At 37.0% G+C, this 27,653-nt stretch overlaps 2 protein-coding genes across 3 annotated transcripts; both read left to right on the top strand.

Annotated features, from left to right (window-relative positions):
* Positions 1-100: 100 nt before the first annotated feature.
* On the top strand, positions 101-26,423 carry LOC132845770 (cytochrome P450 4B1-like). 2 transcript variants are annotated; one of them, XM_060870023.1, is made up of 13 exons: positions 101-347; positions 865-1,009; positions 1,124-1,168; positions 1,535-1,662; positions 1,771-1,895; positions 1,983-2,134; positions 2,216-2,325; positions 2,974-3,164; positions 3,386-3,519; positions 5,784-5,848; positions 5,962-6,044; positions 6,840-7,007; positions 26,383-26,423. In XM_060870023.1, exons 1-13 carry the CDS (start codon positions 147-149, stop codon positions 26,396-26,398), a joined length of 1,563 nt encoding a protein of 520 aa, XP_060726006.1. In that variant the 5' UTR covers positions 101-146; the 3' UTR covers positions 26,399-26,423. The 2 variants fall into 2 exon arrangements, with proteins under 2 accessions (XP_060726006.1, XP_060726005.1); XM_060870022.1 differs by having other exon boundaries at positions 1,980-2,134.
* Positions 8,489-11,035, top strand: LOC132845771 (cytochrome P450 4B1-like). The gene is made up of 3 exons (XM_060870024.1): positions 8,489-8,689; positions 9,247-9,391; positions 9,502-11,035. Exons 1-3 carry the CDS (start codon positions 8,489-8,491, stop codon positions 9,786-9,788), a joined length of 633 nt encoding a protein of 210 aa, XP_060726007.1. The 3' UTR covers positions 9,789-11,035.
* Positions 26,424-27,653: the final 1,230 nt, after the last annotated feature.

The following is a 27,653-nucleotide window of genomic DNA, read 5'->3' as shown; positions in this document are numbered from 1 at the left end:
GACATAGTGCTCATATATCTCGTTTCTTTAGATTAGTTTCAGAGGTCAGATTGGGTGAACATTAGTGTGTGTGTGTGTGTGTGTGTGTGTGTGTGTGTGTGTGTGTGTGTGTTTCACCTTGACAGCACAGTACTGGTTGGCTAAACATGGAGCTCTATGACTATTTCTCGAAACTAGCAACGTTTAACTTGGAAGTGTTTCGCTTGTCTCATGTCTTCGCAGTCGTGTGCATTATCTACATTTCAGCGGTTCTGATTAAATGGTCGATTAAGAGAAAACGGTGGATGCGTGATTTAGAGCAGTTTCCTGGACCTCCTGGTCACTGGCTACTCGGGCACGTTACACAGGTAGGAGAATAAAACTAGGAGTGTAAAACTTTTACATTCAAACTAAAATGTTTCGCTTCGGCGGAAAGATTAAATGGCAGTTCTCCCAGGGGACAGAGGGACATAATGATGACGAAACTTCCTGGTTCTAATTCCAGCATAGTGTGTAAAAAACATCACACCAAATATTATATTAATTTTTTTTTAAATGTAAAAATTTGGAAGATAATAAAGGAACGTTTCACAATTTTCAGCATTGTGTTTAGTTTTATTTTAAAACGAGGCAACTTTAGTATTATTTTGATCAATAATGTCAGAGAAATAATCTTACATCTCTAGATGTTTATATATCCTGCACAGTTGAGTAGTCAGGTCTGAATCTCAGTAAATCCTAGTGTTACAGAACTTAACCCCTTACCTACTTCACTTGGCCAGAAGTTCAGGGTGACAAATCCAACTACTAGGTTTCTAAGTAAACTTTGTACTTCAGATTTCTCACTATCAATACTTGTTTAAGATTGATCATGTTGTTTTGCAGTTTAACCAAGATGGAACAGATTTAGACAAGATACCCAAATGGGGAGAACAATATCCCTACGCGTTCCCAATGCAGTTTAGCCCAGATATTATCTTTCTGTTTGTCCATCATCCATCTTATATCAAGCCCATTCTAGCAACAACAGGTATATGTGTCATTTGTATACAACTAAACCTATAGCTGATATGATTTGTTAAATTAGATACTTGATTGTCATCATGTTCACAGAGATCTTCTGTTGTGCATTTTTGTCCCACAGGACCAAAGGATGATTTTGGATATAGATTTCTCATCCCTTGGATAGGTAATGTTGTATAAGAGAAATTTAAAGTACACTCTTTTCACAGAATAGACATGTCTGATGAAATTCACTGTAAAAAAAATGCAGACATTATATTATTTTAGTAATTGTAATTATATAATGTTCTCATTAGCTTCAGTGTTTCAAATTCCATTTAATTTCACACAGTAATCTTTATACGTGTTGGAGTATTTTTACTCATTTTAACCATTTTATTATCACTATTTTCACAGAGCTCTGGTACAATCAGCTGTGCCTCACATTTTTTGTGCCAGTTCAACTTTATCATATGAACACAGTCATAATATTATAACTAAGCAGTTACAAAAAGTGGTATCTGTATTTCTGACAGCTATTCTTTCTCTTCAGGAGAAGGTTTACTTGTTACTGCTGGACAGAAATGGTTTCGTCACAGACGACTCCTCACACCAGGCTTCCATTATGATATCTTGAAGCCTTATGTGAAACTAATGGCAGATTCAGCCAATGTTATGTTGGTGAGTTTATCTTAGATATGTAAGCTACGATTTAGTTTGTTACAAAAATGTAAAACCTGCTTGATTTGTGCAACCAGTGTGTTTTTTAATCATCACTCTTTCCAAAAGGACAAGTGGGAAGTGTATGCAAGAACAGAACAGACCTTTGAACTTTTTCAGCATGTTAGTCTGATGACATTGGACAGCATAATGAAGTGTGCATTTAGCTGCCAAAGCAACTGTCAGACAGAGAGGTGGGTTAAATACAGGAAACATGGCTGAACCTAATTAATATGAATATATGTCAAGTAGTAATAATCACACCACTCTTCTTTCAGCAGGTCCAACCCATACATAAAGGCAGTGTATGAACTGTGCAACCTGGTGAACCTACGATTTCGTGTCTTTCCATATCACAATAATATCATCTTTCACATGAGTCCACATGGCTACAGATACAGAAGAGCATGCAAAATTGCACACACTCATACAGGTATATGTGATTGCAATTGTTCAGACTGTTGGAGGCCTCTATCTATGTAACCTATTAATATTTGACCTTTTAACCTTACAGCGGAAGTCATAAGACAGAGAAGAGAAATTTTAAACAACAATAAGAAGAACAAGGATGATGCCCTGGAGAAGAGATATTTAGACTTTCTGGATATCCTTCTCTGTGCTCGCGTATGTCATGACCACTAACTTCTGGTTTCTCTTTTATCATCACTGATGAATAAGCCATAATGTGTACTGCAAATATTATGTGGTTACAATTAATGCAAGGCTACTTACTTTGAAGCACTGGGCCGTGGATGAACCCAGTGTTGTTGCTGGGCAAACGACAGTATTGGTAAACCGAATAATATTTTATATCTAGGCTGATAGTGCTGCAGTGTGGTACACACACACACAGCATGACAGACATGCTCCCAGGAATAACACTGGGCTAGTCTTTACATGCAGTTGAAGTCAAAGTTATTATTTGCTATTCTTAAACAGTTTCTTTGGCCTAAATGGCTTCCTTTTATTGACCAAATTACATCTATTAAGTAAAAGACTGCATTATATACAAAATCATACTTTTTTGAGGTTATATAGACTATAGAGTATACTTTCGATATTCCTTTTATTATTTGGTTAGGTCATTTTATTCATGTAGCTAATAAGTAGCTATTTTTTCATGTGTAAAGAATTGTGTGCTTTTTTGTGAAAAAAGTGAAGTAGTAGTAATAATAACAACAACAACAATAATAATAATAATTATTATTGTTGTTGTTGTTATTGTTATTATTATCTGGGAGCATGTGAACAAGTTTTTTTTAACATGTGTAGGATGAGCAGCATCAGGGCTTGTCAGATGAAGCCCTCCGAGCCGAGGTGGACACTTTTATGTTTGAGGGACACGACACTACTGCCAGTGGCATCTCATGGATCTTCTACAGCATGGCCTGCAATCCTGAACATCAGCAGAAGTGCAGAGAGGAGATTCAGCAAGTGCTGATGGGAAAGGACAATATTGAATGGCACAGTTATCATTTTTTTACTGATAATAATCTATATTACACAGGGGATTGTTCTACGCTAAATGCATATATTCATGTATTATCTGTTTATAGTAGTCTGGATCAGTTACCTCTTACAGAACTCATCAATCCCCAAAAGTCCACATTTAGTACACTGATTCTTTTCAGTTGTTTTCTTCTAGATGTTTATTTATATCTCTAACTGATTGTGTGGATTTTAGGGAGGACCTCAGTAAAATACCATACACCACAATGTGCATTAAGGAATCTCTGCGCATGTATCCTCCTGTTCCAGAAATTGGACGAAAGTTGAGCAAACCTATTACTTTTTTTGATGGAAGAACTGTTCCTGCAGGTAAATTGTCTCTCTTGATAATATGGTCTCTTAAAGCTAAAGTAACTGTAGAAATATGGAACTGTAGCCTTATAGACATTTTGGCTGGAATACGTTTGCAGGTGGCTATAATCTAGAGTCAAATAAAGTGATATTACTTCAGGCTTGTAATTTCTCCACTCTCTCAATTTAGGAAAGCAAATATATTGATAATACAGTGGGTATGGAAAATAATCCCATTAAAGTAATATTTTGTTGCTTTGCAGACTGAAATGAAGAATTAACCAATTTTTATTTTATACTGCTGTACTGTATGTAACTTATAACAACCAAGTGAACAATACGAGAGCAACAGGTCAGAAAAAATCAAAAATAAAAATCAGAATCACTAAGTTGTATAAAGGATCACCACAATGTGTCAGTATTTTGCTGAACCACCTTTTGCTTTAATTAGAGCCTTTAGTCTTTTGGGATAGCGAGAGACTCTACCGACTTTGCACATTTAGACTTCTTTGCACAACTGCTCAACTTCAATTAAACATGATGGTGACCTTTGGGTGGACTGCAGTCTTCAGGTCATTCCACAGATTTCTGATGAGTCCATGCAAGGAGATTTATCCACTGTGTAGTCAATGCTGCTGTGTGCTTTGGGTCATTGTCACGTTGAAAGGTGAATCTTCTGTTTATTTCCATTGACAACTTTCCCACCGAGGACAGCAGGTTTTCCTCAAGAATTTGACAATATTTTCCCAATCCATTTTAACTTCTATCTTGACAATGCTCCAGTCCCTGCTGCAGAGAAACATCCCAACAACAGAATATTAACATCACTATGCTTTACAGTAGGAATGGTGTTATTTGGATGGTGAGCTGTATTTTCTTTTTGCCAAACATTTGGTGTGGAGGCAAAATAGTTTTCATCTGACCATAACACCCTTTTCCACTTAGCCACAGAATTTTCAAGGTGCATTTTGGAAAAGCCCAGTTGTATGTAACTAAAGTTGTATGTTGTGACCACATGTGGCCCTTTTTGAGGATTGGCTTTTTTCTTGCAACCCTCCCATACAATTCTCGCCATATTTGTGGAGAATTTTTGATATTTTTTAAAATATTTTTGTCGCATGCACACAACGACTCTCTTTGTCATAAATTTTTACAGCTGCTTCAGAGTTGCTTTTGGCCTCTTGGCAGCCTCTCTGGCCAGTTTCCTCCTCGCTTTTCCATCCAGTTTGGTGGGCCGTCCTGATCGATGGAGGGTCTCAGTTGTCTCAACCTTAAACTTCTTGATAATAGACTGTGCTTAGGGATTGATAAAGCCTTTGATTTTTTTTTTTCCATCGCCTCACGTGTTTCTGTCCACAACTTTATCCTGGAGATCTGACAGTGCCTTACCACCCATAGTTGATTGTGTTCTTCAGTTACACTACTATGGACTAAAATTCTAAAGGAGTAGCTCTTTTTATGCTGAGCTAATCACAATGAGTTGAGTTCAGTTGATCACAGGTTGAAGACAAATGGCTTGATGTGCCATTTAGACAATGCTTAGCTACACCTGATTGAGTTTAACAGTCTTTTTAGGAGGGTTTTGATAGGAGGGTTTTTGGTTCAGCAAAATACTGACACATTGTGGTGATCCTTTATACAACTTAGTGATTCTGATTTTGATTTTTGATTTTTTCTGACCTGTTGCTCTCGTATTGTTCACTTGGTTGTTATAGGTTACATACAGTACAGCAGTATAAAATAAAAATTGGTTAATTGTCCAATGTCCAACTCACTGATTCTGTTTTTTAATTTTTTTTCTGAAATGTTGCTGTTATATCTTTGACTTGGATGTTCTAAGTTGCTATGAAACAAAAAGGTTGCATAGCTAACAAAATGTGATTATTTTGAATGGGTGTGATTCTTTTCTTTACTCACTGTACATAGCTTCTAGAAAAGAGAATAAATGCATTTAAAGTGAAACACTTTTGATGTTTTTATTTTTTTATACTTAATATAGCTTTTCCATTTTTATAGTTTTAAATTTATATAATATAGTCCTTCAGTTGAAATTTAGCCAATTTTACAATTTTTATCGTAATTGTCACCTGATTGATCTTTGTCCAAGTTAATAAAATTATATCACACTTAAATACAGTCCTCCTATATGATTGATGGTAATCTGGTGAAAGATCAACCAAGTTTTTATTGGTTATATGCACCACAAGAATGGTTTAGTCATAAAGGTATATTCCTTTAGAAAGTATTTGCTGTCACATGACTTTTAGTTGCTTTTTCCATAGGTTGTGCTATTGGAATCAGTATTTATGGAGTTCATCACAACCCTACAGTTTGGGAGAATCCAAAGGTATAAAATCAGAGCCCGATTTCTGCAGAATCTGCCTACAAGAAGGATGTTAGAAACTGCTCTAGCCTTTATGTTCAGCATTCACTGGTAACATTTTTTCTTTGTTTTTGCAGGTGTTTGATCCGCTGAGATTTCTGCCAGAAAATATGGCTAAGAGATCACCCCATGCCTTTGTGCCTTTCTCAGCTGGACCAAGGTTTGTGTCCACATGAGTTTTCATTACTATCTTGGTGCAGCAGACACTGTCATTTCTATTAAAACAGAAAATACTAAAATGTATACACCTAATGTTTAGTTATCATAATTTAGTACATGTAAAGCTTCTGAAAAGAACTCCTAATAATAAAAGTCTTCTTCATTTGAAAAACATCTTTACAAAGAGTAGCAGTTTATCGTGGACATAAATCATCACTTAAAGCCCATCTCACAAGGAGGCTCAGGCTTTTGTCAGAGCCCTAGATTTCTGGTTTTCTTAGGTTACTGGAGCATTGGCTTGGTCCTAGCCAGTCTAGTAGGGCTACTTAGCCAGTCTGTGATATTATTCTGGGTGTTATATTTAAATGACTGTGCTCTCCTCTCTTGGACCTGGCCACAGACAAGGGCAGACCTTGCAGGGTCATTCTGCATAATTCTGAAAGTGCAGACTGTGCCAGCCACAAACTATGCTGTGATTTTGTCAAACTGACAGAGAGTTTCCATATCTCTTGTGCCCTATTGTTAGAGGCCATGTCTTGATTAGCTCTGTAGTATAGGAACTGACCTCTACATTTTGCAGTAGGAACTAGAAAATGATCACATAATTGCCTGTGCATGTCATGTCTTTCTTAGTACTGCCACATTTTGCAACTTTTTACATACCTTTAAAAAACTCCTAAACACTTAAATCTAAAAAAAGTACTCTTAAGCAGCTTCATATATACTTGCCCAGATCAATAAACTGTTTATTTCCATTGATTATGTTTATGATCTTATCTTTATCTATTCGATGTAGAAACTGCATTGGCCAGAACTTTGCTTTGAATGAGCTGAAAGTGGTCGTGGCTATGACACTGAGGAAGTATGTTCTCATCAAAGATCCAGACCATACTCCTAAGATGATCCCTCGACTAGTGCTCAGATCTCTCAATGGTATACACCTCAAGATCAAATTAGTGGAAAATGAACTTTAAGATACAAAGAGTACATAATAAATGTACATGCATTTTAAATTTGTGAAATTGATTTATAAATTTATTTCCATATATAAAGTGTATGTAAAAACCTCATCATACAAATAGTAAGTAATATTACTAAGGTTCTAATAATTCATTTTCATAAAAAAGAGAAAGATCAATAAAAATGATATAAAATCGCTGAGTGATGTTGAGTGTTAGAGATGTTAGAGGAGGCTCTTGGGCCAAGTCCATCTCTGGTGTAGGGTTTGGTATAGGGATTCCACCTAGCATTGTGCCCCCTGCCTCATGGCAAGTAGGTGAAAGATCTCCATATATACTGTCAGGATCCGGCCTCGACTTTGGCCACGTGCTTTTGTTTATGTTCTGTGTTCACATGTCTGCCCTGCCCTCGTCTATTTCTCCCTGCCTCTGCACACCTGTTCCTCATGGCGGCGTGGAATCCCCGTCCTATGTCATGTCTGGTATCGCCTGCGTCCTTGTTTTGTGTTTTTTATTTAATAAATCCTGTTTATTTTTAGCTATCCTGCATTGGGTCTGTTTTATCTATGCCAGAATAGATTAAATTTCAATGCCTTTGAACCTTTAAAACTAATTCATACTTGAAGCATAACACTTATAAAGAAAAATCCAGCCAAAACTGAGTACTTTGTTAAAGCCACACCTAATGCCCTTAATAATGTCACTACAGAAAATTGACACAAGCTAAGTTTCCCTTAAAGGTATACCTTCTCAACACATGCTTTGAAGCTCCAATTAAAAATGTCTTAGGCATAATAGGCCAATCGTTCACATTTTTATTTAAAATTAAAATAGATGAAGGTTCTAAAAAGTCACCAATCTAACAATAATGTATCTAACTGCCAACACTGCTACAGATGCCCACGGGTGTACTTGAATGATGATTAATACAGGCAATGACATCATCTCACATGGCCTCCAGGTGCTGACATTCATAACAAGAAAGTTGTTCAACAATGTTCACATATAGAAACTAAGCATATGTACATAAATACATGTGTGTAAATTCTGGTTTGCACTTAAAATGTAACTAAGTTGTATGCTTAAGTTGTCTTCTCATTTATATATTTTTTTTTTGTTTGTTTGTTTTTTTGCAATTGCCAGGTTATATTTCACAAGTACATAAGTGCAGTGCATTTTAAACAAGGGAAGCAACAAATGAACTGTTAGTAAATAACACGAATGAAAATGTAAATAAAATCACGCAAGCCATGGACAGTTGGTTGGGAAACTGGAAAACATTTCTTCAGTAGTACAAGATTTATAGTTTTCTTGTAATTGCTTTTCAGTTCTGGCAAGTGTATATTATATTTTTTGTCTCAGCATGGCTCTGTGGTTCAATGGTGGCTTGATTTGCCTTACACCTCCAGAGTTGGGGATTCAAGTTTGTGTGTGTGCGCGCCCGCGCGCGCATTAACACAAACAGCAGGGTGTTGGTTGGCTAAATATGGAGCTCTATGACTATTTCTCGAAACTAACACCGTTTAACTTCGAAGCATTTCGCTTACATCAGGTATTCCTAGTCGTGTGCATAATCTATATTTCAGTGGTACTGATTAAATGGTCGACTAAGAGAAAGCGGTGGATTCGTGCCTTGGATCAGTTTCCTGGGCCTCCTGGTCACTGGCTTCTCGGACACGTTACAGAGGTATGAAGTTTTGTTCTCCGGCTAAAACGTTTGGCTTACACAATGCAAAATAAACCACTATAAATAATGTATTACTCATTGAGTTCATATATTGATAAAAATATCCCTCAGCCAGCTGCCCCAGCAGGTTCCGTCATAATAATTGCCTGGGTTGCGTATGTATGTGTGGTGCAGAGCTATCAAAACAGGGGTGACACCCATTTGGGTTAGGGGCGTGTTTGTTTTGGTTATTTCAAATGTCAACATTGGCTTTCAAACATTGTGCAGCCCGCCTTTAAACATGCCATACTACAGTTTTATAAATAATCTATATAGTGTGAATTGCATTGCGTAATTTCTTCTTCTTTTTCTTTATGAATCTGGCACAATTTACTGTCCTTGTTTGTCTGTTTGCATTCAGTCCACAAAGTTCATCCAAAGACCCTTAAGGAATCATTTTTATTAAGATTAAGAAGATACTTTACCTTAAACTCTTCTTGACTTCTCAAATTCTTGACTCTGTACGAATAAATTCTTATTATAGATATTTGTTTAAGATTGACCGTGTTGTTTTGCAGTTCAAGGAAGACGGAACAGATTTAGAGAAGTTTCTCAAATGGGGAGAACAATATCCATTTGCATTCTCAATACAGTTTAGCCCAGATAGTTTATTTCTGCTTGTCCATCATCCATCCTATGTCAAGCCCATACTGGCAACACTAGGTGAGCATGTTGTTTTTCTATAAATCAAACTATAGCTCATATGATTTGTTAAATTATTGTCTAAACATCATGTTCACAGATACCTTCTGTTTTGTGTTCTTGTTTCACAGATCCAAAGGATGATTTTGTGTATAGATTTCTCCTCCCTTGGATAGGTAATGTTGTACCAGAACAGGCCCGGCTCCACGGGGGGCCAGAGTGGGCCTGGCCCACCCAATCAGAGGCTTGGCCCACCCTGGCCCCACACCACATAACAGCCAATCACAAAATTGGTGCGATATTCAATTCAGCACGAGATACGTTATTTTCTAATTTCTGCCCAACCCTCTTTTTTCCCCTCCTAGACAGACAGACAGACTTAGCTCATTCATTCACATTCACGCAACCTTTGAGGTAAACGGACGTGCTTATAAAGCAATAAACGACAGTCACAGTAACTTTATTAGAACTGTTAGTGAACTTGATTAACACACTATATATAGCCTAATAAAATACAACATGTACAGATTTCTTGTTCCAAAAGGACAAAAGAAAACCACTTTAGCTCTCCAGGACACAGCTACTGTACCACCTCCTCATCCATTTGCGGCAATGAGGTCGGAGAAATGGATGAGTCGAGTTCATCTGCAGCTTCCGATGGATCTGCAGCTTCATTAATATGAATATATGTCAAGTATTAATAATCACACCACTCTCATTTCAACAGGTCCAACCCATACATAAAGGCAGTGTATGAACTGTGCAACCTGGTTAGCATACGATTTCGCGTCATTCCATATCACAATAATATCATCTTTCACATGAGTCCACATGGCTACAGATACAGAAAAGCATATACCCATACAGGTATATGTGAATGCAATTGTTCAGACTGCTGAAGACCGCTATTAATGTAACCTATTAATATCTGGTTTTGTAACCTTACAGCGGACATCATAAAACAGAGAAGAGAATTTTTAAATAATAAGAAGGACAGGATGATGCCCAGGAGAAGAGATATTTAAAAAAGATATAGACTTTCTGGATATCCTTCTATGTGCCCTTGTATGTCATCACCACTACCTTCTGGTTTCTCTTTTATCATCATTGATGAATAAGCCATAATATGTTCTACAAAAGTCATTTGTCTACATTGAATGCAGGGAATGTAGCTGAGCAGGGCAACTTTGTGTTATGTTTCCTGCCATGCCTCAGTGCTTTACAGTTGGACCAAGGCTCTGGGTTTCCCAAATCTGCAACTCTTACTCTATATCTTACCTGGGGATATAGCACCTAGCTGCATATTTGTAGGGTGTTTCTGAGGACTTAAATGATGAACATGTCATGAGACTTGAATGAACTAGGCTAGCAGATAGACCCACTCAAGCATTAGGCTCAAAACCCATAACCAAACAAAATGCCACCCATCATTCTTTAGTTAGTCCACAACACTGAATAATTGACCTTCTACATGAGCTGGGCTCCTGAGTTGCATGTGGTGCTTGGGTTCCGTTGGCTTCAAGAACATAATCCATGCATCAGATCTTCTTACAACTGTTTTTGTTTGGAGCTCTGTCTGCAAACAATAAAAAAAGAAGGGGATTAAGATCTATTATTATTATTATTATTATTATTATTATTATTATTATTATCATCATTATTATTATTATTGTGTGGGAGAGAGAGTTTTACTGTTTTCTTCTGCATGTGTAGGATGAGCAGCATCAGGGCTTGTCAGATGAAGCCATCCGAGCAGAGGTGAACACTTTTATGTTTGCGGGACACGACACTACTGCCAGTGGCATCTCATGGATCTTCTACAGCATGGCCTGCAATCCTGAACATCAGCAGAGGTGCAGAGAGGAGACAGGGGCTATATTAGACTATATATAGACTAAGCTATAATGCATAGTATTGCAATGTGTATAGATTATCTTTTCATATTAGTCTGGATCAGTGACCTCTTATTGAACTTATTAGTTCATCAAGTCTTCTTTTAGCACTGATTCTTTTTCTTGTTTCTTTTAATCTTTTTCATCTGGGTGTCTCTAATCAACGGTGTGTATTTTAGGGAGGACCTCAGTAAAATACCATACACCACAATGTGCATTAAGGAATCCCTGCGCATGTATCCTCCTGTTCCCGGAGTGGGACGAAAGTTGAGCAAAACTATTACTTTTTTTGATGGAAGAACTGTTCCTGCAGGTAGGTTTTCTCTTCACATCTCTTCATGATGTGGCATCTCTTTACACATTTCAATAGATTAAATGAGTTTGCAAGTAGCTATAAGCTATACTCTAATAATATTATCTCAGGATTTTCATTGCTACAATTTAGGAAAGCAAGCATACTGATAATAATTACTGCATAATGTATACAAAAGGAGACCTTGTAATTTAAGTGAAAAGTGAGAAGATATACTCATTTTATTTAAAATCTATGAATTTGATTATATAATTGAAACTTTCTTTATATCTGTTCTTAATATTATGTTCATGAAGTCATTAAGTATTCAGAAAATCTAGCAATATTAGTGGAAAATTAACTTAGAGAAGATATAAATAGTACATAAGAAATATTCTAATATTTTTAAATCTATTTGTATAGAACAAATTCGTAAATTTAATAGAAGTTGATGTAAATACCTTATTATACATATATTATTAACGTGCAGTAATTTTAGGCAATATTAATGATTCTGATGACTTCTGTTTAATGTAATAAAGAAGATTGAAAAAAATCATTGTTTCGAAATTCCTTTTGAATGCACTTCTGAATTTTCAGTGTTTGTATTTAAATTTTTAATACATGGATGTAAAAATGCAACATTTTGTTTTATGCAGCACATCAAAATCAGGAGAAAAGTTACTATAAGATCTTGATATAGATCTAGATACTGTTTTGATAAAAGCAAAAGCAAAATGTACTAGAATAACTCAAAAAATGTTTCGACATTTCAGCAGGAAGGAACGTTATCATACAGTAAATATAATGCATTGTCTAATATGGTCCTGCTTCCATCTAGTGACTACTTTTGGCTTGTCATTGATTTTCAATTAAATTTATCTGTATAGCACATTTAACAATTCACATTATCTCAATGCAGCTTTGCAGAACTACAGAAACAGAATTTTTTTTTTTTACATTAAATTTAAGAGCAAGCCGGAGGCGATGGTGGCAAGGAAAAATTCCCTAAAATAATATGAGAAAGAAACCTTGAGAAGAACCATACCCAGAAGGAAACCCATCCTCATTTGGATGACACTAGTCAGTAAATAATGTTTACATTTTGCACATTTACATTTACACAAATACACATTTACATTTCTATTTACATAGAAATTTTTATATTTTTGTTGCATGCACACAATGATCATATTTTTTTACAGCTGCATCAAAGTTGCTTTCAGCCTCTTGGTAGCATCTCTGAAGAGTTTCCACTTCGCTTTTCCATCCAGTTTGGTGGGCCATACAGATCCAGGGAGGGTCCCAGGTGTAAAAGACACATTCCACTGCTTAATAATAGACTTCACTGTGCTTCTTGGGATTGATAAAGGATTTGAAATTTTTGTATCCATCTTCTGATCTGAGCCTGTCCACAAATTTATTCTGGAGATCTTTTGACAGTGCCTTGCCACCCATAGTTGATTGTTTGCTTTAGTTGCACTACTATGGACCGAAATGACTACAGTTGATCACAGGTGGAAGAAAGGCTTAGCTACACCTGATTGAGTCTATTTACCAGTCTTTTGTAGGAGAAGGTTTGATCCTCCAACTCACTAATTCTGTTTTTTTTTAATGTTTTAATCTTTCATTTGGATGTTATAAGGTATATGTTATAAGCACTGAGTAAATACAGCTGGATAAAACAAAAAATGTGTCCATTTCAGGTTGCAAAGCAACAAAATGTGATTATTTTGAAAAAGTGTGATTCTTTTCTTTACTCACAAAATGCATTTAAAATGAAGCTTTTTTTAATGATAGATTTTTATACTTAATATAGCTTTTTAATTTTTATAATTTTTAATTTATATAATATAGTTCAGCTGAAATTTAGCCATCAATTTTATCGTAATTGTCACCTGATTGATCTTTGTCCAAATCAATAAAATATCACACAAATCAATTCCTCCTATATAACTTGTATGTAATTGATGTAAGAGGTAATCTGTGTAGTGTTAATTTCGTCACCTATTTTTAATTTAGTCTTAGTCTTGTGCCAAATGTCCTTGTTAGTTTTAGTCATATTTAGTCATTCACATATCTTTTTTTGTTAGTCAAGTTTTAGTCGACTAAAAGTCCCGTCATTTTAGTCTAGTTTTAGTCAAAAAATTGTAGCTTGACCACATCTGGAATCTATTGTAAGAATAAATACAACGAGGCCTCATTAAATGCAATAATATCAGGAACACAAGTGTTATAGTGGAAATAAATACCATGAAAATAACATATTACCAACTTAATGCAAGTTATACATGGTATTGCACACCCCATTATTCACTGTAAAACATAAGTTGAGTTAACTTAAAAAAGTGAGGAAACCGATTGCCTTAAATTTATAAGTAATATATTACTTTTGAGTTGGTAAGACTAAATAGTATTTGTAAACTAAACGTTTATTAAGTATAGTATTCATTTATAGTTGACAAAACTAAATAGTATTTGTAGACTAAACTTAATTGCCAAGTACAATTAAGTACTGGTGCCTAAAAAGCATTAGTTGAGGTAACTTATTATTAGTGTTCACTTTACTAATAAATATAAGGTAACCGATTGCCTCACATTTTTAAGTCAGGTAAACTAACAAAAACGAGTAAAGCAAAAAATTTACTATGTTGTCAAAACAATCATTTTATTATAATAATTCAACCCTACAATGAAACATTTGTGTTACTACAAACACAAATGATTAAAACACATTTTTGTTGTGGGTATACCGATTTGTCACCCATCAACCTGGATACAACACCCAAAATGCAAATACAGACCCTACAGTCTTGTTTCTGCCGTTACAAACGTATGAAAAACAGAAAAAACAAGTTGTTACTGCAGTTTTGGTTTTTGTATCCAGGCTGACAGTTTACTAAATAAAACTCAAATTACGGCAGAATTACAGCATTTTTTGCTTTTTCTAGGATTTGTATCCAGAATGACACATCCAAAGTGTAACAACAGACCTACAACAACAGTCATGTTACAGCCATCAGCTCAAATCTGATTAAAACAACAGATGTTTTTTTTTTCTTTTAGTTGTGGGCATAGGAATTTGTTTTAAATCAGTTACCCATCAACCTGGATACAACACTCAAAACGCAACAATAGAAACAAGACTAAATGTTTGTTATTACTAACACATCTTGACTAAAAGTTTTGGTTTTGCATCCAGGTTGGTAGGTATCTGATTAAAACTGCCAAGAAATTTAACACACCTACTGCAACACGGTCTTGTTTCTGCCATCAGAAACACAAAGAAGAAATCTTGACCAAAATTACAGTTGACCAACTTCAATTTTGCTTTTCTAGGATTTATACAGTACCCAAGTTAATGGATGACACAAAGAAAAAAAAAAAAAAAAAAAAAAAGCAACGGACGTACAGTAACAAATCCTTGTTTCTGCAAACACTAAACATTTTAAATAAAACAGATTTTTTTTAATCAGTCACCCATCAACCTGGAATAAACACCCAAGGTGCAACATCAGACCTACAATAACATGGACTTTTACTGCCATCAGAAACAAAAACATTAAAACATTTTTTAAGTTGCGGGTACTGAGATTTTTAATCAGTCACCCATCAATCTGGATAAAACACCCAAGGTGCAACAATAGACCTAAGACAGTCTTTTCTAATATTAAAAACATATTGGACAAATTCTTGACTACAAAGCTTTTAGTTGAATCAGTTTTGGTTTTGTATCCAGGTTGGTAGGTGACTGATTAAAACTCAAAAAATAAAAAAAATGCAACAGACCTACAGTAACATGGTCTTGTTTCTGCCATCAGAAACACAAAAGCACATTAAAACAGTAAGTTTTTTAGTGATTGCAGTTTTGGTTTGAGAGATTTGTGCCCTAGGGAAAGAAAAACCCTGTGAATGAACTCAAGTGTTTTTAAGCTGTGAAGGCTACTCCATGTTTAAAGCATAGATCAGCCCAAAAACAAGACACATGGCATGTGGAACATTCTCAAGTCCATCCATTGCTATAACACCCTCCAAGATTATTGCTGTATCAGTGACCTCCAATGGAAAACCTTGTGGAGACATCAGGCTGTCCTCTGGCACCACAGTGAGAATTCCTATTGATACTTGAGGTGCAACAATATCACAGTCCTAAAGAAAGAAAAGCAATATTAAAATACATTCTTGCAAATGCAAAGAAGTGCATGTTCCTTTTAAAAATGTAAACTGCTTAAGGTGCTGTTACTAGTTCTTGAAGTAACATTTAAATTTGTAACAGGGCTTCAGTGAGAATTGTCAGTGATAATTTGGACATTTTCAGCAAAAGCATCATTGAAACATTTAATAGCAATGTATTTTTAGTAAAACAGTTACATCCATCCCATGATCGGTTTGATTTCAAACATTCCTTAAAATATCTTCCTTCATGTTCATCAGAACAAAAATTTATACAGGTTTGTAAAAAAATGAGATCCTTTCCCTATCCTTTTAATGTTTAAGTTATTATTTACCGCTAATTATTGGTTGTCGAAAAGTGTTTGTTTTTGTTATTACTGCTAACACCGTATATACCAGCAGAGAGTGAGGCGATAGGGTGGAGAAGGGATGCTGCTAAAACTAACGGGACATAGGTAAGGAATGGCTATATATAGAGACCTCTTTGCACTGAGTAGTTGGATTGAAATTGAATTGGAAAAATTTAAGACACTATTCTATGAGATTTTTATAGTTTGAAAATAGTTTCACGCACAATTTAAGATTTATTTGGTCAAATGTTATGAAAAACTAAAGTATACATTTTACTTGCATTTTATTTCTTCTATGTACTTTATATAAAAGATCTCTTAAATAAACACAATGCTGACACAAAAATTGGGACATCTTTCTTGTAGAACTTTTTACAGATATTAAATTAGAAGAATACTTACAAAGCATGTTTTGAATAAGTCTGTAGTGTCTTCCCCAAGAAGGACAGCAAGACCACGGAGAACTGTTGTCCGTCGAGCAGTGACATCTGTGATGTTCTAACAAATAATACATAAAACATCAAGATCAACAGTGAAAACAGATCACTTTAAAGTTGACAAATGGACTTACACTATTGTTTATAAAAAATAAAAAAATAAAAAAAATAAAAAATAAAAAAATAAGACTTCATTTGCATTAGATACTCCGAGAGCTTTTTTCCAGCTGTGCCTTTCTTTGATTCGAAAACTTCCAGAAACCGAGAAGTATGTGTATCTAAGGCTGAGAAGAATTCTTGCTTGAGGTTTTTACTTGTAATCCGGTTGAACTCTGCAATAATCTGCAAAAAGAGGAGAACCAAAGAAACCGCACATTTAGACTTAACATTTTTACATGCCCTAGATAAAATGTGTCTTAATTACCCGACTTTCCCTGAAGAGTGCTAGCCATCTTTCTAAAATCTCTTTTACTGAAGGCTCCTTTTCAACCAACTCTTTTCTTCTTAGCGAAAAGGTTGTGTCCATGTACTGTGCTATCAGTGTAGAACTCGGGTGTCATTTCTTCATCTCCTCCACAATTTCTAATCGTTTTGATTCCATGCTGCTTTCACTTTCACCAGAAGGCATATTGGGTAGAAAATTGATCTCGAATCGTTTGGGTTTCTTGACATTTCTTGGAGAATCTTGGCTCCCTCTTTTCATTGAATTAACAAGAACATCGGTGCATCCAGCTCTCCGTAGTTTGCTCCTGTAATTACCCATTTTAAACTTTATACTGTTTTTCCCACCCGTTCCATCCAGTGGAGGAGCCTGGTTCAAAAAGGCATGGATGTTTTTTGACAAGTGCCGATGCAACATCATTGAAATCTACTTCACGGGGATATGCTTTAAATTTGTACATAGCCTCAGCAAGCTTTTCAAGCACTTCATGTTTCATGTCCCTGGGAACTTTCAAGTATGTCTTATCTCTCATAAACAAGAGGTTTCCCTGGCACAGTCTATATTCCACATCCACGGAAAAGCTGGGAATTTCAAATGTTTCTGGCCATGGATCCTGGCATGTAAGAGGTGACTCTTCTTGAGAGGTAACAGAAATAATGTCGGTGTCGGCCTGGCTTGGTGTAGGTGATGTCACAAGAGAGATTACCTTCAAAGTCAGCTTTTCAGGTAAATCTGCAATGTCAGTAAGGTTAACAAGAGCTTTGTTAAAATAAGCGTCTTGATACTGAAGAGAGAACGTGTATGGAAGATCAAGATGCTGCCCAAGCTGTTCAATCAGGGAGTCCAGGGTTTGTGGTTTGCTAGGAAGCGTGACCTTCCGAATGTCATGGTCAGTCACAATAACTCTTAAAACAGTTCTCATCTCCATTGTCATGTGGACCTAAAAATAATTTGAGAAAAATGATTGACACGTTCCACAACTTTCAGTATTAGACCCAAGACAATATTCAGCACAAGATGAAATGTTTAATTCTAACAAATATCCTGCCCTGTATTTTGTAGGTTGGCAGTGGAAACAAGTCATTCAAATCAGACAGCTTAATGACTGACATAAGTGGTATATGGCTGGACAATTCATAGGAACGCAGATGCTCGGTGTACCACGCTGTCTGCTCTTTGCACACAAACAAAACTTCTGTGTTGATGACTACAATTTTAACAATTTGCCTGAAATCAGGAAGACCTGAACAGGAGCCAACAGAAACGACTACATCTGGACAGTACTGCATACTGAGGATGTAACAAGGACAGTGCTTTGAGCACCAATGTTGTTCTGAAGAACATTCTGAACATTCTCAGGAAAAGATGAAATCGGTGTAACTGCAACTTTTTCTGAACAGAAGGTTTGAAAAAAGAAAATGAATCCATGTGGTACGCCATCATTCTTTGATGCCGGACTGCCAGAGTTTGAGGGACATTTTTGAAATTCTTTGTGTCACGAATGATTTGCTTGAAGAACTTATGTTTGCCTTCAAAACGCATTGTCCAGACATCTCTTAAAGGCCCATACATTCGTATAAGTTGTGGGTAATGTTCAATGTAATGGTGTTTGGGACGCAATGCAAAATGAGGAAATGCTGTTAAAAGCAAACCTCTGTGCTCTGAAATTTTATCCGCAAGGAAATCAATAGTTTCCACAGTGAATCTGAAGGACGTCACCAGTTCCAAAATGTCTTTCAAAAGCATTAAAATCTCCCATGATGGATCGTTCTCTGGGATATCAAATCCAATCATGAGGGGAAGAAGTCTTAGAAGTGCCCAATTTTCATGCCCATTACCACCAATTGTGCCTCTAGAGGCAAAGGCAACTGGAATAGTTTGAGGCTGATCAGTCTTGTCCATGAATTTGTATGGACACTGCTTGATTTTTCTGTTTAAGTAGTCAAGAGTAATGTACTTTTTGTTGATCAAATCATTAAGACACACTGCCATTTCAACGGGTATGACACCCTCTAAGAGATCATGCATCAGGTCAGGTGGAAAGCCGCTGACAGTGTGAAAATAGTCTAGCTCTCTGAAGACACAACTACCTTTCACACGATACTGTTTAACCAAACTCTGATCTTTTAAAACTTCAACTTGCCTGTCGTGATTTAGCTTGGTCCTGGATTCAAATGCTCCTGTCTTTGTTGGATTTCACTCTTCACCATACAGAAGCGACAGGGGTGTTCCACAATGAAACTCTTGGAATCCTGCCAGGGAATGGGCACCAAGGTTATCAGCAGACACACAGAACAGTTCCCAATACACATTCTCCTAACCGCTCTATGAAGATGCCATGTTTCTCTAATGTTTTCAGGTCTTGAACAAGAGGTTGTAGAACTTTTTCATATCCATACTGTTTCACTGCACTAGCTTTGCATAAGATTGCCAACTGAATTGCATGAAGAGAAGACCGATACTTAGAGGGAAGATTGGCAAGGACCCAGTAAACACTGAACATCTTGTGTTTCTTTTTTGAAGTGCCAAGAGGATTGGCAATCTCAAATTCATCAGTGTAGAGGGTAAGTAAAATCCTAAATTGTTCTGCCATCAGAAAAGGATTCTCAGAGTAGTTAGTGCCATCTCTCTAAGAGCTAATTCCACATGCACTGCCATCGGGAGCAAGAACTTTATCAAGGACCTCTGATCTGTTTAAAAGCAGCTGTAACACGTTCAAGACTAGCACATAAGCAAAAGACTGTGATTCTTTGTCGAGTTTGTATTCTATTGGCATAACTATTGGAAATTCTCTCTCAAAGTATGATGCTCTTTTACTGATGGTAGATAGAGGCTCACCAGACTCAGTCATTTTTAAGATCAGATTATTCTCTGTGATAACTTTCACAATGTCTTTCAAAACATTATCACTATAAGTGATTTCATGTTTGTTTAAAATCTGCTGAATGCCATTACTCAAAAGGGCCCTTGACAGAAGAAAAATCTGAGTAATTTGTTGTATTACTTCTTGTACTGCTGCATCAGATATATGCAAAATGGTTCGCATCTTAAGGAAAATCAATCCTAAATTATGCTTAAGTTGTCTCTGTAAATCATCCAGACTTTGATTTGGGTCACCTTCATATTCATCCTGGTCAAACTCTGTAGAATCAACTGAATCATAGCAAGATGTACTTTGTGTAACATCTTGCTGTAAATCGGCAGCAACAATTTTCAACTCCACTGAAATGTTGGGCTTGAAGTTCCTCTGAGTGGCAAACTGGTGTTGCTTACTTTTATGAGCATTAAATGTGGAATAAATTCTGCTTTCAAAATTGCAGTCTTTGTATAGGCACTTTACCATTTCATTATTTTTCAGATGTTGACGCAAATGGCAGAAAAACAAGGATTCTGTGCAGGGTTCTTTAAATTCACAGAGAGGACAATGAAATAATCAACGGTGGTGGTTCTGATCCACTTGTTTGTTTTGCATTTTCAGAGTGATTTCTTGTTAAATGCACTTTTAGAGCATTGAATGATTTAAAAGAACACAGTCTGTGTGAAGACAAGGAATTTGAATGGTTCTTGTGTAGCTTCCATGTTTAATCCGATAATGCTTCAAAAGCGGAGCTCTCTTCACAGAAATAAACACAGAACTTGCACTTCCACTGCACTCTTAAAAAAAAAAAATACATTTCTGCAAAAAAACAAAAAAAAACAAATTAACATACAGTTTACAAAGTATATGGATTAATGGTAACAAGCAATTTGTAAAAACATTTTTAGAATCCACTTTAAAAACTTGCATAAAATATTGTTTTCCTTGCAACACTTCTCTTATTTAACATTCTTTTGCATTTTAAGGCATTAAATTAATAGTTTTTCGGGTCGATTCGTTTGAATCGATTCTTTGCCGATAACTTTGAAAACACAACAGAGGAAGACGATCTACAATGGCACACGAATCATTAATTTGTTCAGTATAAGGTCTGAAGGCACGTGAGGTAACAAATTAGTGATTCGTGCGCCAATTTAGTTCGTCTTATATATATACCTGCGGAAGGATCATTATTAATCTAGCCATGGGGGTCACAGTCCAGTGACTTCTGTGCCGGTCCCAAGCCCGGATAAATAGAGAGGGTTGCGTCAGGAAGGGCATCCAGCATAAAACATTGCCAAATCTAACCATGCGAGTTGTCAGTAAGAATTCGGTCAGGACAGTGGTGAGGTGTGCTGTAGGTCAGACAGAGGAGTTCACAGTGGAGGTGGGACTGCATCAGGGATCGGCTCTGAGCCCCTTCCTGTTTGCTATAGTGATGGACCAGTTGTCAGAGGAGGTCAGACAGGAGTCTCCTTGGACGATGATGTTTGCAGATGACATTGTGATCTGCAGTGAGAGCAGGGAGCAGGTGGAGGAAAACCTGGAGAGGTGGAGGTTTGCGCTGGAGAGAAGACGAATGAAAGTCAGTCGTAGTAAGACTGAGTACATGTGTGTGAATGAAAGGGAGGGAAGTGGAACAGTAAGGTTACAGGGTGAAGAGGTGAAGAAGGTACAGGAGTTTAAGTACTTGGGGTCAACAGTCCAGAGTAATGGAGAGAGTGGGAAAGAAGTAAAGAAGCGAGTGCAGGCAGGTTGGAGTGGGTGGAGAAAGGTGTCAGGAGTTCTGTGTGATAGGAAAATATCAGCAAGAATCAAGGGGAAGGTGTACAGGACAGTGGTGAGACCGGCCGTGCTGTATGGTTTAGAGACAGTGTCACTGAAGAAGAGACAGGAGTCAGAGCTAGAGGTAGCCGAACTGAAGATGTTGAGGTTCTCTTTGGGTGTGACAAGATTGGACAGGATTAGGAACGAGTACATCAGAGGGACAGTCCATGTTGGACGTTTGGGGGACAAAGTTAGGGAGGCGAGATTAAGATGGTTTGGACATGTTCAGAGGAGGGAGAGTGAGTATATTGGTAGGAGAATGTTGGACATGGAGCTGCCAGGCAGGAGGCAAAGAGGAAGGCCAAAGAGGAGGTATATGGATGTAATTAATGAGGATTTGAAGCTAGTGGGTGCAAGTGTTGAGGATGCAGAAGATAGGGTTAGGTGGAGAGAGATGATTCGCTGTGGCGACCCCTGAAGGGAAAAGCCGAAAGAAGAAAAGATAGAGATGTGTGTGTGTGTGTGTGTATATATATATATATATATATATATATATATATATATATATATATATATATATATATATATATATATACACACACACACACATATATATATATATATATAAATGACATCAACACTAATTTTAAACTTGTTACTTTTCCATTGCATACCTTTTCCTTTTACTCAAGTAATTAAAACTATAACTTCAACTAATCATTTACACAATTACTTGTATTTTACTTGTTTTTGTTAATCCATTCTAACTTTTTATGACCTAAAACAAGTTTATCTTTAAAGCAAGATGATTACCAATTATTAGATTGCTAAAAGCAATCCAACGTCATCCATCAATTTTATATCAATATATTACCAAAATACTACTGTTTATAAACTTTGATTGGTATATTGTTATTTTGTAATGTAAATGTAGCAGTTAAACTATAAAAATGAGACTCACCTCTTCATGCTCTTATTCAGCCACGTGCAAATTAATTAACCTGCTGTCTGAACCAAGTAATTACGCATGTGCAGTCTTCTTCTTCTTCGTCGTCCAATTAATGGCCTCTCACTCCTTTTGAGAATTACCGCCACCTACTGTATATCTGGTGCATTCACAATACTTAAACTTTTAAGTTGAGCTAAATGAACAAGTTAAGTTTAAGGACTTTGTGTGGGGAAAAAGTTGGAATTACTTAGTTAAACTAAGTAATGTCAACAAACTTAATAAAATAAGTTAAGTTTACTTAATCATTTTAGTAAGCTCCGCAATTACATTTTACAGTGTTGATGATATTTGGAGCAATATTACATGTAATTAGGGCCTGAGCACCGAATGGTGCGAAGCCCTATTGTTTTTCCTCGGGAGTATTATTTTTTTTTTTTTTTTTTTTTTTTTTTTTTTTTTTTTTTTCCCACACATTGGCCAATTGGGGTCCCTTAACATGCTCGAAAACTCTTGAAATTTGGCACACACGTCAGAGTCGCGCGACACTAGGATTGGACAAAGGTTGGAATACGGGCGTGGCAGGGGGGCTCTGTAGCGCCCCCTGTAATGCAAAAACAAACATTGGTGCACAGATCGGGCAATTATGTACGCACATGTACGAGAGTTGGTACGCATATAGATCTCATCGACCCGAACAACTTTCGCGCTCTAAACTATGAGCTCCGCCCAACAGGAAGTCGGCCATTTTGGATTGTTTTATAAGTGCATGCGGTGAACTTTTAAATACTCCTCCTAGGGAATTCATGCGATTGACATCAAACGTTGTGAACATGATGCCAAGACATTGCACTTGCTAAATTGCGAAGGGATTTTTGATATCTCGAACGGTGCTGCCATGGCGAGGCGACAAAATTATGGCGAATTCAGAGAAACAGGAAGTGTCTAATATCTAAAGCAAAAAATGTCTTATTGGGATGACACGCGGTGTGTATGTTCGGCCAAGGATTCCGATCGCATCGATGTGCCTATTGTGAATCTCGGACATAGCGCCACCAACAGGCGCCAGGAAGTGTGTCAGTCACAACAGTTGCATGTGGTGAACTTTTAAATACTCCTCCTAGGGAATTCATGCGATTGACACCAAAAGTGGTGAACATGATACCGAGACATTGCACTTGCTAAATTGCGAAGGGATTTTTGATATCTCGAACGGTGCTGCCATGGCGAGGCGACAAAGTTATGGCGAATTCAGAGAAACAGAAAGTGTCTAATATCTAAAGCAAAAAATGTCTTATTGTGATGACACGCGGTGTGTATGTTCGGCCAAGGATTCCGATCGCATCGATGTGCTTATTGTGAGTCCCGGGTATAGCGCCACCAACAGGCCCCAGGAAGTGTGTCAGTCACAAAGGTGGATTTTTTCACAGTTGCATGCAATGAACTTTTAAATACTCCTCCTAGAGGATTCATGCGATTGACACCAAAAGTGGTGAACATGATGCCGAGACATTGCACTTGCTAAATTGCGAAGGGATTTTTGATATCTCGAACGGTGCTGCCATGGCGAGGCGACTAAGTTATGGCGAATTCAGAGAAACAGGAAGTGTCTAATATCTAAAGCAAAAAATGTCTTATTGGGAAGACACGCGGTGTTTATGTTCGGCCAAGGATTCCAATCGCATCGATGTGCCTGTTGTGAATCTCGGACATAGCGCCACCAACAGGCACCAGGAAGTGTGTCAGTCACAAAGGTGGATTTTTTCACAGTTGCATGCAATGGACTTTCAAATACTCCTCCTAGGGAATTCATGCAATTGACATCAAACGTGGTGAACATGATGCCGAGACATTGCACTTGCTAAATTGCTAAGGGATTTTTGATATCTCGAACGGTGCTGCCATGGCGAGGCGACAAAGTTATGGCGAATTCAGAGAAACAGAAAGTGTCTAATATCTAAAGCAAAAAATGTCTTATTGTGATGACACGCGGTGTGTATGTTCGGCCAAGGATTCCGATCGCATCTATGTGCTTATTGTGAGTCCCAGGTATAGCGCCACCAACAGGCCCCAGGAAGTGTGTCAGTCACAAAGGTGGATTTTTTGTCAGCTTCATGCGGTAAACTTTTAAATACTCCTCCTAGGGGATTCATGCAATTGAGACCAGACTTGGCCACCATGACGCAGAGATATTGCAGATACGAAATTGCGAACGGATTTTTGATATCTCAAACACTGTTGCCATGGCATCGTGTCAAAGTTTACTTTTATTTCAGGCATATTTAAGGCTTTTGGCGTGCTTGTATTAACTTGAAATTTGACACATACATCACATTTGTCGGCTGTTAAGTGTGGACAAAAAGGTCAGACAAAGGTGTGTCTCTTAAGTGGCTCACTAGCGCCCCCATTTCTCTATAATGTGGGGTTTCATTTACCTACAGTCCCCAAATGGGTCAGTAACAACATAAAATAGTCCACTGATATTTACCCACTTGATGCACTTGCCCACCGTGCATTGTTTTCTGGAAGGCACCGTATAGCGATGAACAAATGTGCGAAGGCCCGTCATCGCTGCTTGCAGCTATATTTTTTAAACTTGATTCCCTTACATATACATTTGTTTTTAAGCCTAATTATTCATTTTGATTATAATGTGATTGTGTCAGAGGCGTGGGAAGAGGTTTCAGGTTGGGGCTGCTGAGTTTTTTCTGTCACCACTTTTGAATAAGAAACAATATCAAGGCTATAAAACTTGTCAAAACTCGTTTAAACAGTGCATACACTCGAACTTGACTGTACATCACATTTTTTACTTTATTGATAATGCTTTTAATCGTAATGCAAAGACCGGTCATCGGGACATAAGCTGTCATGTACAATAAAAGAGCCTGCGCAGCGACAGGAAATATAATTTAACACAAAAAGCCTGCCTAGACCAGGGGTGGACTTGTGCTCAGGAGTTTTTATTTATTTATTTATTTATTTATTTTGAGCGGCGTGTGGACGAATTCTTTCTACGCACACACTATTTTATTTCTTGATAACAGACCGCTGCGAACTATAACACACCGTTGCCATGAAAAACAGCGTTGCCATGGACACACAGGATTCTAACCGTAGAGACGGAGCGCACTATTTTCTTTAGAGAAAGCAATACAATCGTTTTTAAATCAATAAACTCCTTTTTAAATCATCATTTTGTGTCAAATTATTGATTTATTCGGTAGGTAGCAATATAATAAGCGGGATCCGCTTCACGGACCTGTAACTTGAGCAACAGCGAAGCCGCGAACTCGTTCTGAATATTTTAAAGGCGTAACAGCTGATGAAAAAGCAGAGACAATTGTAGACGAAAATGAAGAGAGATTTTATCTTAGTTTTTATTTTATACAAAACATTTTCGTCTCGTCTTTTTTCGTCAACAATAATGCATGTTAATTTAGTCTTAGTCAGCGTTTTTGGACAGTGGTGCAGTCTTGTCATCGTTTCATTGTCATGAAAAAAAAGGTTGTTGACGAACATATTTCGTCTCGTCTCGTCTGATGAAATTAACACTAATCTGGTGAAAGATTAACCAAGTTAATATTGGTTATATGCACCATGAGAATGGTTCAGTAATAAAGGTATATTCCTTTAGAAAGTACTACCATTACATTTAGTTGTTTTATCTTTTCCATAGGTTGTGTTATTGGAATCAGTATTTATGGAGTTCATCACAACCCTACAGTTTGGGAGAATCCAAAGGTATAAAATCAGAGCCCGACTTCTGCAGAATCTGCCTACAAGAAGGATGTTAGAAACTGCTCTAGCCTTTATGTTCAGCATTCACTGGTAACATTTTTCTGTGTTTTTGCAGGTGTTTGATCCGCTGAGATTTCTGCCAGAAAACACGGCTAAACTTGTGCCTTTCTCAGCTGGTCCAAGGTTTGTGTCCACATGAGTTTTCATTGCTATCTTGGTGCAGCAGACACTGTCATTTCTATTTTAACAGTAAATACTAAAATATATACACCTAATGTTTAGTTATCATAATTTAGTACATGTAAAGCTTCTGAGAAGAACTCCTAATAATAAAAGTCTTCTTCATTTGAAAAATATCTTCAGCAAAGAGTAGCAGTTTATCTTAGACATAAATCTTTAACATGAATTACAGCTATCAGATCAAATAAACAAAGCAGCCAGATGACAAAATGCAGCTTGACACTTAAAACCCATCTCAGGGCTTTTGTCAGAGCCCTAGATGTGCCATTTCTGTGGGCCTTTTGAGGTCATTGGAGCATTTGCATGTCCTAGCCAGTCTAGTAGGTATTACAGTACTGGGTATTATATTTAAAAGCCTGTGCTCTCCATTCTAGGACCTGGCCACAGACCAGGGCAGACCTTGCAGGGTCATTCTGCATAATTCTGACAGTGCAGACTGTGCCAGCCACAACTGATGCTGTGATTTGGCCAAAATGGCAGAGTTTTTCCCATATCTCTTGTGCCCTATTGTTAGAGGCCAGGTTTTGATCAGCTTTGTATTATAGGAACTGACCTCTACCTCTGATCGCAGTGGGGGGCAGTAGCCTGCAAGCCATGTTTTTCTTAGTACTGCCACATTTTGCAACTTTCCATACCTCTAAAAACTCCTAAACATCTATTTAAGAGTACTCTTAAGAAGCTTCATACACTGTTCATTTCCATTAAACTGTTCATTTCCATTGCTTATGTTTATAATACTAACTTTATCTATTTAATGTAGAAACTGCATTGGCCAGAACTTTGCTTTGAACAAGAAAGTCGTGGAAAATAAATGAAATTAGTGGAAAAGGAACTTTAAGAAGATACAAAGAGTATATAATAAATATACATGCATTGCATGTGATATTATAATCTAATATCTAATTTATTTTACATAAAAAATAGAATAAGAAATGAGTATATAAAATCACTGTTCATATTTAACATGTTTAATGTAATAATTGTGTTGTGTTGTTTTGCTGCCATTGTAATGAGGAGGCGGCATACGGCTGTGGATCCATGTGCAGCAGAAAGTGTTTTAATAGAAAGCACTTGCAGGGTCGTACAGGCAGAGATCAGAACGGGCAAAACAGTAATCAGAGACAGAAGGCAGAATCGGAATCAGGG

This window comes from Tachysurus vachellii, chromosome 5, assembly GCF_030014155.1.
Source record: "Tachysurus vachellii isolate PV-2020 chromosome 5, HZAU_Pvac_v1, whole genome shotgun sequence".
NCBI lineage: Eukaryota > Metazoa > Chordata > Actinopteri > Siluriformes > Bagridae > Tachysurus > Tachysurus vachellii.
The sequence above is the reverse complement of the archived record's forward strand: the minus strand, read 5'-3'. Positions and strand labels throughout refer to the sequence as shown.